The 13,878-nt window shown below is 37.2% G+C and overlaps 1 protein-coding gene and 1 pseudogene across 2 annotated transcripts in view; one reads left to right on the top strand and one right to left on the bottom strand.

Moving 5' to 3' along the window:
* Window positions 1-13,878, bottom strand: part of nol4lb (nucleolar protein 4-like b) — a 105,928-nt gene that overhangs the window by 78,949 nt on the left and 13,101 nt on the right. For both annotated transcript variants that reach the window (XM_089124534.1, XM_089124535.1), the window contains exons 2-4: window positions 10,665-10,820; window positions 6,379-6,490; window positions 3,690-3,799 (exon numbers count right to left, since the gene is read on the bottom strand). In XM_089124534.1, coding sequence (XP_088980660.1) covers window positions 3,690-3,799; window positions 6,379-6,490; window positions 10,665-10,820 — 378 coding nt within the window. The remainder of the gene's footprint in view (window positions 1-3,689; window positions 3,800-6,378; window positions 6,491-10,664; window positions 10,821-13,878) is intronic.
* On the top strand, window positions 8,604-10,383 carry LOC148970620 (uncharacterized; annotated as a pseudogene).

The raw sequence follows: 13,878 nt of genomic DNA, 5'->3' as shown, positions 1-13,878 counted from the left end.
GAAAAAAAGAAAGGCATATATTTAGGCCAGTGGCAGACATAAAAAGCTTTATTTTCTTTGTTATTAAAAAAAAAATAAGACAAGATAAACATTACACAAATTAATATTCAAAATAAATAACAGTGCTTTATTTTTTCAGATACAGTAGGTGTATTTAACAGTAGCATTGAAGAAAGTAATTAAATGAACAAATATGAAATTAAAACACTACATAGACTTCACTGTATAAATTATTGATTCTTATTAAAGCTACTATTAAAGTTCTCAGTCAGTGAGTGATTTTCTTCTTGTGTTTTTTTGTTTTATTAACACTAAAGGGATAGTTCCCTCAAAATGAAAATTGTCTTAATTTACTCTCTCAAGATGTTTTAAACCCAAATAAGTTTCTTTCTTCTGTTGAAAAAAAAAAAGTTATTTTGAATAATGTGGGTAACCGAACAGTTGCTGGTCCCCAGCGTATAGTTTGTTTGTTTTTCTCTCCTGGAAGTTAATGGGGACCATCAACTGTTTGATTACCCACAATTAAAAAAAAAAAAGCTCAAACGTGCTGCGTAACACGAGAATGAAACTGAGTAACACCTGCGTAACACCTTGCACATCAATCTGTTCATTATATAAAGCGATCGTGTCTCTTCATAAAATTTGGGCTAAACCGCTCAATACATATGTATTGTTTTTTTTTTCCTCTATGATAGTTTTGAAGTCTCAAAGTGTCAGCTGTCTATGGAGGGACAGAAATCTCTCAGATTTAATTTTCATCTGGGTTTTGAAGATGAATGAAAGTCTCACGGGTTTAAAACGACATTATGGTGAGTAAACGATGACAGAACTTTCAATTATTTATATCTCTTTAAAAAGAAAGCAAAACACCCAAGAACACCAAGAATACCCCATGGGACAGAAAACCTCATAACACACAAGAACGGACAAAGAACTGAACCAAATATGGGACTAAAAAAAACACAAGATAATGAGGGGTAAAACGAGGCACAGGTTAACTAATAAGAAAGCATATCAACCCACAACCAAATATGGAAATAAATAAAATAATCTGTCATGGTAACTCAAATATCCTTGAGTCTTTTAAATTGGACCCTTGTAGTGTATCTGAAATTAGCCAGCAAAAGATTACACAGCAGCTTTGGTCAGCTATAGTATGGATTGATAGTTACTAGAAGGAACTGCTTGGTAAATCTGCCACCTATAGACAAAAAAGCACAATACAGCTTTTATAAGAACAAAAGACACATTCACTTACACTGCTAGTCTTGCCACCTCTCTTCCATTTTAAATTTGGTAGTGACACTAATCAATTTTCAGTATAATACATTTAACGCTTTCAAATACAGCAGCTATTTTTCAGAAAATCTGACTATCACATAAGAGAATCAACAATTATCCATTTAAATTTGAATGCATGAAAAAGTACGAATATAGATGGAACTTAATGAATAGTTTTCTGCGACTACAGTAGGCCTATATCATTTGCAAGAATATTTGAGAATTTCAATCTTTCCCCAGAGAGAGAGAGAGACAGAGAGAAGAGAGCTAAAGGAGGAGAGAGAACGAAATGAGTTTCCTGAAGAGGAGACACAGCAAATGGGTAAAAAAAAAAAAAAGAAGCCATAAACGATAATGAACATTCCCCCTCTCCTTAATCTCCTCCATCCCCCCTCTGAGAGCCGGGAGTCTGCAGCCTGCAGGAAGGATGCTGCTAATTTCCTTCTTTATTGAATTGAGCTGGACACACACGTCCTGCAGGGCCGACCAGCCTCCTCGCCACATCCTCTGCTCTCGCTCCTACTCATCCAAGGGCCTCTTTGTTAATTATTCTGCTTATTTGTGTGACTCTCTGAGTTTCTCTCTCTATTCTCTTGCCATTTCTACAGTACATCTCAGCACTTAGTCTCTGTCTCTTACTCTGCCTTTCTCCATCTGCCTCTTGGCACTTTCTGCAAATAGGGTACAAAATAGGACATTTAACAATGAAAGGAGGAGCTTAACCCAAAAATGATCATCACTAGCTTTAGGAGGTCAAATTGTATTATATAAACGGTTTAATTTTACTCTACTGTTCAAAAATTTGAGGTCAGCTGGATTTTATAAAAAAAATAAAATAATATTTTTATGCAGCAAAGATGCACTAAACTGATCAAAAGAGATGTAACAATGGATTTCTATTTTAATTTTTTTTTTTTTTCTTTGGACTTTCTATTAATCAAAGAATCCTGAAAAATCAAATAATAAATCAGCACAACTATGTGTAATACTAATAAAGGTTTCTTGAGCAGCAAATCATCATATTAGACATTATCATATCGGATCACGTGACACTGATCAAAATGTTGCAGCCTTGATATTACCAACATCAAACTATTGAATGATAATATACATAGGTTTTTGTACATAATATACATAAGTATCAATATATGGTCTAAAATAATGTCTAAATGTTATGTAAAACACTGATTTGCATATTATTGTTTTTATGTGTTTAAAGCGAACTAGTTTTCAACCAATGTTAATGATAGATAGGTTGAATAATAGCTTATCGAACATATTTATCACAAAAAAAAGGTATAGGGATAAAGAGCTGTACCTTATTTTAAAGAGCTTTTTGTGCTTTCTGCCCACACTTCCTGTCTGCTCCCTGCAATTTTCGGAAAAGCAAACCCTCTCTCACAAAATGTGTGTATTGAAAACATAGATTCCTAAGCATTGTGTGTTTTTTATAAGGACATTTTATATAAGAGACTCGTGGAAGAATTTCACAGTAAATTGAAAGCAAACAACTGCAATGCACAGGTAGATTCTAAAATAAAAGCAAATGTCTGTGGCACATCTTGTCTTGCACTGGCTTCCTGAAAACAGGAAAATAGAAGCAGTTTAACGAAATCAAAAAAACTAGCTTAGACCAGTATTAATGCTGGTTCAGACAGTAGTGCTTATAGTGTTGCCTGGTTATGTGTTAGGAACAGCGATCCCTGTTATCAATATTTGGTCTAAAACACCCATTAATGTTGGGGCATGTTGTAAAATGTTGTTTAAAACCCTTATTTGTATGATGTTTCAACAATTAACATCAAAATGAAATACACTCTTAAAAATAAAGATTTCAAAACAGGGGTTTTTCACAGTGATGCCATAGAAAAACCATTTTTGGCTCCCCAAAGAACCTTTGAGTGAACAAGATGTATAAAGGTATCACTAAAGGAATCATGAATAAAGGTTCTTCATGCAACCATAAATATCAATAAAGAAGCTTTATTTTTAGTGTAAAATTAAAATAAGATTAAATTCAATCAATTAAAAATTGTGTGTGTGTGCACAAACTGAGGTGTGCATGACCAAGTATAGCTTGCTTTTCTTTGTTAGATTGGCACTTCACCGGTTTTCTCACACCTCAACTAATTAGCAACCTGCTCAGAAAACTCGTTAATTAGAACAGAACAAACTGCCATTGCTTCTAAATACTATACCGAACTAATTCACATCCACCCACGGGTGGCCAATATGACAGAGTCCATGTTACTGCATATTACCAGCAGGAGTAAATGCTGAGAGTGCCTGAAATACCTGTCAGTAACGTACAACACCCACAATGATTACTGCACCATCTGGATGGACTGAAAGGAGATGTGGATATCTGTCGGTCAGTGAACACTGAATACTAGAGAAGACTGCTGTACCTGCTCGTTGTTGTTCATGCACTGTAGTTTCTTCTGTTTCAGGTAGGTTGTCGTGAGGGGCATATTGTAGTCTATGAGGTCGGCCGCCAGACAGGTCGGTTGGTTGTTCTCTGAGAAAGCATGAGAGTTAAAATAGTGAGGCCATTCATATTTATCGTAACAGGAAAAGTCAATAATTCTGTTGCTATACCTGAGAATCACATAAAGAGTGTTATTTCTCTAAGCTGTCACTAGAGGGCAGTATCTGCCCCAGTGTTTTCTGCAAGCACACTCCTGCCTTTGCCAGATTAACAATGCTAAACAAAGGCCTAATTATAAGAAATGCATATGCAAATTACATTAATATGCATCGAGGAAATGTATAGAAATTTAAACCCACTCTGCCCCAACAGCCGTGCTTCTGAATGCTTCTGAAGTGACGATAATGACGGCTGATTTGTTTGTTTTTTTATTAATCTGTATGTGTGTTTGGGATTAATGCACACATATACACTTAATTTTAAGTGCACTCACACAAAGAAGTGCACTTATGGTCTCCACAAGTGTTCTGAAGAAGGTCAAAAACACATAGGACAGCTCTCAACTATTTCCTTTAGACTTTGTAAATATGGAGGCTTTTTTTAGTCACTGTAACATCCTTCTTATTATGGATTTTATCAGCTTTGAGTTAAAAGAGCCATGAAGCAACCCATTACCTGCTGATAATCTCACGCACACATACACACACACACAGGCTATCAGTAATGGATGAGCTGTTTGCTGTGTATTGATCAACCCCATTTTCTCATTTCATATGGATTTAACACAACAAACCAAAAGAAAACTGTTCCTGCAGGAACTAGATCATCAGTAAAACAAACATAACAATGGTTAAAGACAAAAGTGATTTTCAGGTTTTGTCAAGCTGCTAAAAAGTTGTCAAATACATTTTTCACCTGCAAAAACTTATAATAAAAGCTATAATTGCTTGGTCAATAATCTGTCAAAAAGTGCAAAGAAATGAAACAAAATAAGAAAATAATGAAGACAAACAAGCCATCGTAAATTACTGACAGGTTGGCGTCATACCTTGTGAAAAAAAGCTTATTTAAGCATACTTTTAAAAAGAGTACTTACTACGAAAATAATATACTATGAAAGAATGTATTTGAGTGCAAACAGACACTTATTTCCATGTTATATTTATATTAAATGCAATTAGTTGACCAAAACATTGATTAACCGATTTGCCAGCACTATTCTGTTACCTTTGAAATATGATTAAAAACTGCTGTTTGTACGGACAAGCATTTATGGGAAATGTTATATTCTATATTAATTTCAAACAAAATGTCAAATTACAATCAAGTACTTCAAACACATCAAAATGCATTTCCATAATACGTTGTTGTGCTTTAAAGTTAAACTTTTAATTTGACATTAAAAAATTATTTAAGTGTTAAGAAACAGTCATGAAAGTGAACCCTCAATAAGTGGCTTTTTATTTAATTATTTTATATTATCTGCAAGTCCACATTTTCACAAAGGACTGCTTTCACAAACTAATACTGAAAAAAAAAAATCAAATTATACTAAATTGAAAAAGAGAAGATTGGATCAAGAGGATGTTGAGGTAAACAAAAAACAATAAATCGCTTATATTTAGCCATTATGCCACCCGTCAGCTAAAGAAATTACAGTTGGGAAAAATCATGTGATGACATCCTCAACATGTCCTGCTACTATCACTTCTTCAGTATGTATACATAAATAGCACATTAAGCTGTACAACAGATATAGATATGTGGATAAAAGAGCCGATATCATCCACGGCCTGAGTGTCAATTAAAGACAGAGCGAGTTTACAGTAATTAACTACTTTGAATAATTCAAGGCTGAACTTTCGTACGGCCGGCTGGAGCAAGGGAGGGGGAGGTCTGTGCACCCCCATGGGCAAGAAGCCAATTAGCAGCTCTCTTTATGAGCAACACCCAACCTAAGCCCGCAACGTTGACACAACACTGACAGTTCATGCCTAGGAGGTGTTTCCTCTGTTTATCTCAGCGAGCGGGACATTTGAGGGCAGTTCTTCTGATTGGCCACCCGCACAGCTGGGTTCGCACTAACTGGGAATGCAGCTTTGCCAAAATGACAAAACAACAGTATTCAATTCTCCATTCCAATGAACATCCCCAAATCAAATCCCTCCCCCATTGGATTCCACCCACAATCAGAGGGATTTCCACACTCTCTGTAGAAATAATCTGGTTTCAGAGGCATTTTCTTTGTTAAAGCCTGCAAATTGGGTTAATTGTCATGTGTAGGGAGGCTAGCAGGACACTCCAGTGACTGCAGCCTAATCAGAGGGTGTTGGGATGAATGTGTGCGGGGGGGAGGAGGTGTGACCAGAGGGGGTTTCATTAGCTTCAGGCTGGCACGACGGGGGGAGCTCGTTACAGGGTGGGCAAGGGACAAAAAGGGAAGAGAGGGGGTTTTCGTAACAAAGACAATGAGCTGTCCAATGAAGCATTATAGGTATTAATATGTTTTAAAAATATGGGAATGAACGGATTCTAGCTTTTCAGCTCTCTTTGGAGTCAAGATGTACACAACGCAAACCGCCCTTGATAGAGTTAATACCTATAGTAAATCTAAAGTACTCTAGATTGGTCTGTATGTACAGTATGTGTGTGTGTATTTGGTGTGATACCTTTGAACTCTGCTCCAATGGGGCTGATGTGCATTCTCTTCTGACATTCTCCACAGCTCATCAGGAAACGGGTCACCGCCTCTCTGGGCAGAAACGCATACGTCTCCGCTATCTGACACACAAACACACAGGATCTTTTAGACTCACTGATCCTACAAACTCAAACTCGAGTAGTGCCAAAGCTTAATGTATGGTAAAATCTTCTCAGATCAGACATGACAGCAACAATTTATAAGAAAGATGGAACAGGGATGATTATGGGGGGGGGAAAATGCAGTTTACAGTTACCAAAACAAGAAACGAAATGAAACCCATAAATCAGCTGGGACTATTTTGGAGATTTCATTTGAGTTTACGAGAGATATGCACAAGCAACCATCTGCTGCATGATATTACTTGAAATGTTAAAATGTATTGATTTTCTTTTTCTTTTTATGTATTTATTTTCATTTCTGGAGATTTTTTTATAGTGGATGTGCACAAGTAATAACCTATGTGCCATTATTTAGATGTTAAAATTATGATTTCTTTTATTTATACAGTCTTTACTTTTGCCTTGGAAAATTATTTATTCCCATTTTTTCATAGCAAAGAGCTGTACAGAGGCAGTAACAGGAAACACAAGTGATGAATAGTTTGCAGACAGGATGTGAATGCTTAGAGATTTTCTTAGGATAGTGTCATCAAGTGGACTAACAATCCCTGAGAGACTACAGACATTTTTACATTTACAAACACTCACACCTCTCCCTCATGTCATGCTTATTCACGCTGTCTATATGAAGGGTGACAATTTACTTAAGTGAGAATGTTCATAATTGTCCTTGTCAAAACATTTCTCCGTCACACAAATACATAGAGATCCAAAAGTCTGAGACATTGAAAATCAGTGAAACATTTAAATGTTACACGTTTGCAATTCATGGAGGTCACTAAACAATTATAGCTGCAGTCTATAGCTATTTGGGGGTTAAAAATCATCCAAAATACATATTTGAGAAAATACATAACCAGGCAGTGTTCAAAACTATCTGCTGTAGCTCGATTCAAAGCGGTAAGCTTGTAATAATGTTTTTAACTCCAGTGGGTACTAGTGGATTTCCACGGGAGATTCAAGCATGTCTTAGCGTCATTACATCACATCTGTACACATAAAGAAGGAGTCTCGGCTAGTAGGCTATATTGCGTGTGAGGATGATGGATGTGGAGATTTATAGCCTTTTGTCACAGCACTTGATATAATTACAGTTATCAATTTGATGGCGGATCCAGAAAGATTCAAATGACGATAACCAGTGACAACAGATTCACCCGCTGTAAAATGCAAAAGACTTCGGAGTGGCTAGAGAAAAGAGAGACTGCAACCGGCCCATGCGAAAACAAGGATAATATCGGGAGGACATTACATGTAGTCACACAATGCTGACATTGTTAACATTAACAATTTGACAAAGTATAATTTCCCCGGTTTTGCGTGGTATGATAACTTATAAGCCATTGTTAGATTTAATCAGGGTGATTTACTGTAATATCAGAACCAGAACAAAAGTGGATGTTTATTACTTGTTTAGATGACATTTTTCAGTGACAATTATAATGTTGGTCGTACTTCCAAAAAGAATAATCTGTGACTCTGAATGCCAGTATCGACACCGGCGCGGTGACTGACAGCCTCACAGTCTCCTCAAACATTGTGTTCATCCACACTGTGCCGTGTCGAGGGTGTTGAAGTACAACTCGCGTAAAGTTGATAGTTCTGCGAATGACTGCAATTGTAGATTTCGAAAAGATTAGCGACAAAGAGGAAAAACGCGGGACTGCAGCTTTAAATAAATAAGTGGCACTGATCACGTGACTCAGAACTTTGGTCCTCACTGTATTTGCACACATTGAAAGATGATCTTTGGCTTTATATTCTTTCACATATACACTCTCACAGCCATTTAGTGTAAAACAATGCATCATTTGAAAGTTACACACCGTTAACTACTATTAACACAAAAAAATTATTTATGGAGTTGTTTAATCATCATCACAAAGCTTTGCAAAACTGTATATGTATCTTTCTTTAATATTTTCCGTCTTCTTTTTCATGTCTGTTTCCCAATCCTCCACCTTCTGCCATTGAACTGGACAAAGAAAAAGAGAAAGTACACCCCCACATTAAAGGTCCCTCGTGTCTCTCTAATTGTCCATGAGGCTCTAACAAACCAGCACGGGTGGCCATGGAACCACAGCTAGAGGGTATAACATGTATGTGTGTGCTTAAAGAAGACAGAAGCTGAACTAAACATACAAGCCCCACTGAAGCACTGATACAAGAGCCAAAAAAAAAAAAACCAACACATGATCTTTCTCCTTTCTAGTACCCTGATTCCTCCAGGAGATGGAGAAGGGACAGAAATCCTGATGCCCAGGGAAAAGCTCTGCTCGTGGCCCTGCCCTCCCCTCACAGACCAACAGCTGTCAAGCGCGAGAGGAACAAGGCACAGTGTGGAGGACACAATATATTTGCATGTGAGTCAAAGACTAAAACATACATCGCAGAAATAATTAATGCAACACAACCAAACAAACTCATTTATGCATTTATTGGAGTAACGTGTGTAATGATACCTAAATGCATGTGAGCGCAAACATGCACTTTTGTAGCTGTCCAAAAGAGGGCAGTAGCAGCACTGGACCTCGGCACAACCCCCACACCAGGTGAGAGCAGCCCATGCCACTCTCACTTCCCATGTTTCCATGACAGCACGTGTGATACAGAGTTCTGAAGATGTTCACCGCAGACCTAAATACATCTAACCTATCTCAGCTAACAACAATGCAGAAAAAGAAAGAAAGAAAGAAAGAAAGAAAGAAAGAAAGAAAGAAAGAAAGAAAGAAAGAAAGAAAGAAAGAAAGAAAGAAAGAAAGAAAGAAAGAAAGAAAGAAAGAAAGAAAGAAAGAAAGAAAGAAAGAAAGAAATGAGGAATAAAAGGCCAGGAAGAATATATAAATGCAAATAGAATTTAAAAAAAGAAATACAGGATAAATAAATGGAGACTGAATGCATAAATGGATAAAAGAAAGGCACAGAGAAAAAAGAAAATGCAAAAACATGCAAGACAAAAAAATGCAAAATGCTGAAATAAAAAAGCAAAATAAAATGCAAAAAAATAAATAAAAATAAATGAAGAAATACAGAAACAAATACAGAAACAAATACAGAAACAAATACAGAAAATACAGAAATATAGAAAGAGATTATGAAAAAAGGAAAATAATTCTAAAAGACATTCTGAAATTCTGCAAGAAATTCTGAAATTCTGAAAGAAAGAAAGAAAGAAAGAAAGAAAGAAAGAAAGAAAGAAAGAAAGAAAGAAAGAAAGAAAGAAAGAAAGAAAGAAAGAAAGAAAGAAAATGCAGAAATCAGGAAAAAAAGGCCAGAAAGAAGACATAAATGCAAATAGAAATAAAAAAGAAATACAGGATACAAAAACATGCAAAATTAGAATGCAAGACAAAAATATATAATGTGTAGAATGCAGTAAACACAGAAATGCAGGAAAAAATTTAATAAAAAATTGCAAAAAGAAATGCAAAAATAAATAAAAAGAAATCCAGAAATGCAGACAAAGAAAGAAATGCAGAAAGAAAGACAAAATAGAAAAGAAAATGCAGAAATTATAAATATAAAGAGATACAGAAATGTATAAATGGATAGAAGAAATACAGAAAGAAAAAGGAAATGCAAAAACATGCAAGGCAAAAAAAATGCAGAATGCTAAAATAAAAAAGCAAAAGAAAATACAAAAAATAAATAAATGAAATGCAAAAATAAATACAGAAAGAAAGAAATCCAGACAGAAAGAAACGCAAAAAGAATAAAACGCAGAACGTAAGAAAATGAATACAGAAAGAAAAGGAGACATGCAGAAGAATGCAGAAAACAAAAAGCAGGAAAAAAGAGTCCCACATAGTCCCTCCAGCTTTCATTTATCAGGTAATGTGTATTCTGACTGATTCACCCGAAACTCACAGAGGCCAGTGATTCTCTGCTGCGAATCACACCAGGACAACACACAGCAGGAGTGCAGCACACACCACGAGCCACTCGCTTCTGCTCATAAGAATCACAGAGGAAATAAATCAAGCTGACAGAGAACAGGACACTCTAAGTGACTGGCAGATACAGGCGGTCAAAAAGGGCCACACGGGGTATTAAATCTAACCTGTACTAGGCCATAAACATACTCCCATGACTTAACAGAGACAATGTAGATAAGTTCCCTCGCTTTACTCACCGCTTTATACGTTTTCTTCTGCCCGGCATGTTTGGGTGCTTTGGCTGGGTCGGAGCTGATCTCCACGTGCATGGCATAGATGATGTCATAGAAGTCCTCCACCACAGCCACCCTCTTCAGAGAGGAGCTCTCTGACCCCGAGCCCCCGTCCACACACTGAAATCAGACAGACATAGGCATTTCCTTAACATAAGCAACAGCACATGTTATACTTTAACTTCTAAACAGACCATTTAAAGTCAAATCATAATTATCACAGCACATTGTTCTGGTATGTAAAACAGCAGTGCTGCAGGTAATATATATTAGGGCTGTCTTTGTTATCTTTTGAAATTAAAAAGGTTGAACGCAGTTTAACAAAGTTAATATATGTACCCGTTTTGACATTACAATACCTTCATTCTTTTTAGTGTGACTGGTTGAACTAATAGTGCCAGCACAGATGTCTGTGTTCAAACAACAGAGTCTCGTTTAGCGGTATGATGGGAAAATAGTACCGTAATGGCTAATTTATGCATGAATACAATTTGGAGGGGGCAACTGCAAAGTGGAATTTAATAATCATCAAAGCACATGTCCAAAAGATCACCTATGAGCAAATTGCACTGTTAATAAGAGGACCAGAGCTACTTCCAACTGCTATGGGCAAGAGACAAAAATAACATTGCTTTCTTTTTTAACCAAACAGTAGGTGGGCCCCTTTGACTTCCATAATGGGGCCCACCTACTGTCTGGTAACCGACATCCTTCAAAATATCTTCTTTTGTGTTCAGCAGAAAAAGAAATTCAGACAGGTTTGGAACAACTTGAGATGATGATGATGACAGAAATTTCATTTTTGGGTGAACTATCCCTTTAGTTAATGTTTTGACCTTCTAATGTTCTTCCAGTGAAACAACAGACTCTCTCATACTCTCTACAGTTTCAATCATTGATACAATATAAATATCTTTTCCAATCATTAAGTCTACATAAACCTACCCCTTTTTTACAATTGACTACAAGCTTGCATTCAGATCTCCCTCCATCCAATCAATAACCCTCCCGGTCCAAATCAACATCCGCATCTTCCTTTCCTTTCATGACCTGTGTCACAGGGATCCTCTTCTCCATCCTTGGTTCTTCACCTTCATCATATCCCCCACTCAGACCCCTCCACCCCCCAGTACAGGGCCATGGGGTTAACCGCAATGCAGCATCTCACCATTCATTTTAGTGTTAATTATAACTTAAAGGTATAGGGTAGGCAATTATCGGAGCAGCTAGCAATAGCAAGTTAGCTTTAAAAGAATGAGATCTTTTCCTTCAGTGAACACATGAACGCGTATAGCAGAGTTTACAAAGTCTCATAAGACAGAGTTAAAATCGGGCCGAATGCAATTTTATGGTCATATGCCTTCCACTGATGATATACACATTTAAATACATTTAGACCACTTAACTAAACGATTGCTATCAAGAGACTTTTTTATCTATGTTTTGGCCCACACTTGAGCTTTTTGAAGATGCTCTCCAAAGTGGATAGGTTTGAAGCCCTCTTTCACATATCACGTGAAAACTGAGAAAACAGAAGAATTTGAAAAAGATGTTGTACCTATTTGTCTATGACTATGTTACATACCACTATGTGCCAACTATGTGCTATTCACTTTCAGTGTTGCTAAATGTTACTTTGTACAATCTCAATATTGCATTCCTGCAGAGATGACAAGAAAATGTACAGTACTTGCAATTGCTGTCCTGCATTAGCCTGGCTAACGCCAGACCACATATCATTGAGAATGAGACGTGGTCTGGAAACCACATTTTCTCGTATTTGAGGCGTGGTTTACGAATGCCCAGAGCCGTATTACTGGGTGCTACAAATGTCTATCAAATGCGCCTGTACGTAGCTCATAGCCAATCGGTTCAATTATACCAGATGACGTATGTAGAGCGACAGAAAATTAGACGATGAAGACGACGATTGTTGCAAAGTTCAGGGAAGAAGGAGGCAGGAACCGGAGAACAATCAAATAAAACTTTATTTAAATGAAATAAACAAACAAAATACCTGCCAGCAGTCCGTCACGGACGACTGCTGGCCATCAAAATAAAAATATAACAAAATACAAACAAAAGCAGGCCTGTTCCTCTCTTGATCATCCACGTCGCCGCTCCCCCTTTATGCCTCCGCTCCTCCGTGAGAGATGCGAGACCGGTGTGCTCACGTGTTGCTCATTAGCAATCGCGCCACCGGCCTCGCGCCAGATATTTAGGAGATTTATGTATACACAAAGGCTGTATCATTCTTTTTGAACCACTTTGGTATTTTAAATGACAATTATAATCACTCGTATCACTGCGTCCCCTGTAGGTATGGGAATCGGTTGTTGTGAGTTCAATTACTAACGTTGCTAGCGTTGAAGATTAACATGAAAAACATTAAATAAAGTGAATATTTTTCAGTTCAATGGCTGCGTTTTGATAAGGTGTAGTCAAGATATTTTTTTTTTTATGTAAGTGCCTGTGTACTCGGCCAGTGCTACCATTATAACAGCTTTCCGGGTGACGTCCATTTTTTTCTCCGACTCTGACACGCAAAACATAATAGAAAGCTTGAAGTGTGGATGTGACGTCAAATCCGAGGTCTGAGACTCCGAGTCGGTTCGTTGGCTATAATAGAACGCACCAATAGTGTCCAGGCTGCCTAACAGCGTGAAAATTTGGCTATATAGTCCTGCATCAAAACATGGGGGCAATTGCGTTTTAGGCCATACATGGAATGGCCGACTGAGTGCAACTGCAACCTGGCCGCACCAGTAAGTAGTGGGATATTTTTCGACTAAAATGGCAGAGAAATAGAATAAGAGCTTTATTCTGTCTGGTCTCTCTGCATCATCTCAGTGAGTTTTAATTACGTTTTACGCATGTGCAGTAAGATGATTTAAGCTGGTTTCAGAGTGGACAAGAAACTTTTGGAAAACGATTTAAAAAGCCAGTGTGGATGGAGAATGTTTTGAAACGATAACGCGGGTTTAAAATGCCTCGGTATTTAAATGGAAATAGCCTTATATTCCACCTGTAAATCATCATGTTACAGTATAAGAATAGTCGTGCACTAAACATGAATCTACCGACGTGGGCGCGGAGTGCGTTCTGATGAGTCGCTGCAGTAATGTGACATGCACTCACACATGTTTACTGCTGGATTCCACTCCACTACATTAACTTC

The sequence above is a fragment of the Pimephales promelas genome, chromosome 20, assembly GCF_988280905.1.
Source record: "Pimephales promelas chromosome 20, fPimPro1.hap1.1, whole genome shotgun sequence".
Taxonomy (NCBI): Eukaryota; Metazoa; Chordata; class Actinopteri; order Cypriniformes; family Leuciscidae; genus Pimephales; species Pimephales promelas.
The sequence above is the reverse complement of the archived record's forward strand: the minus strand, read 5'-3'. Positions and strand labels throughout refer to the sequence as shown.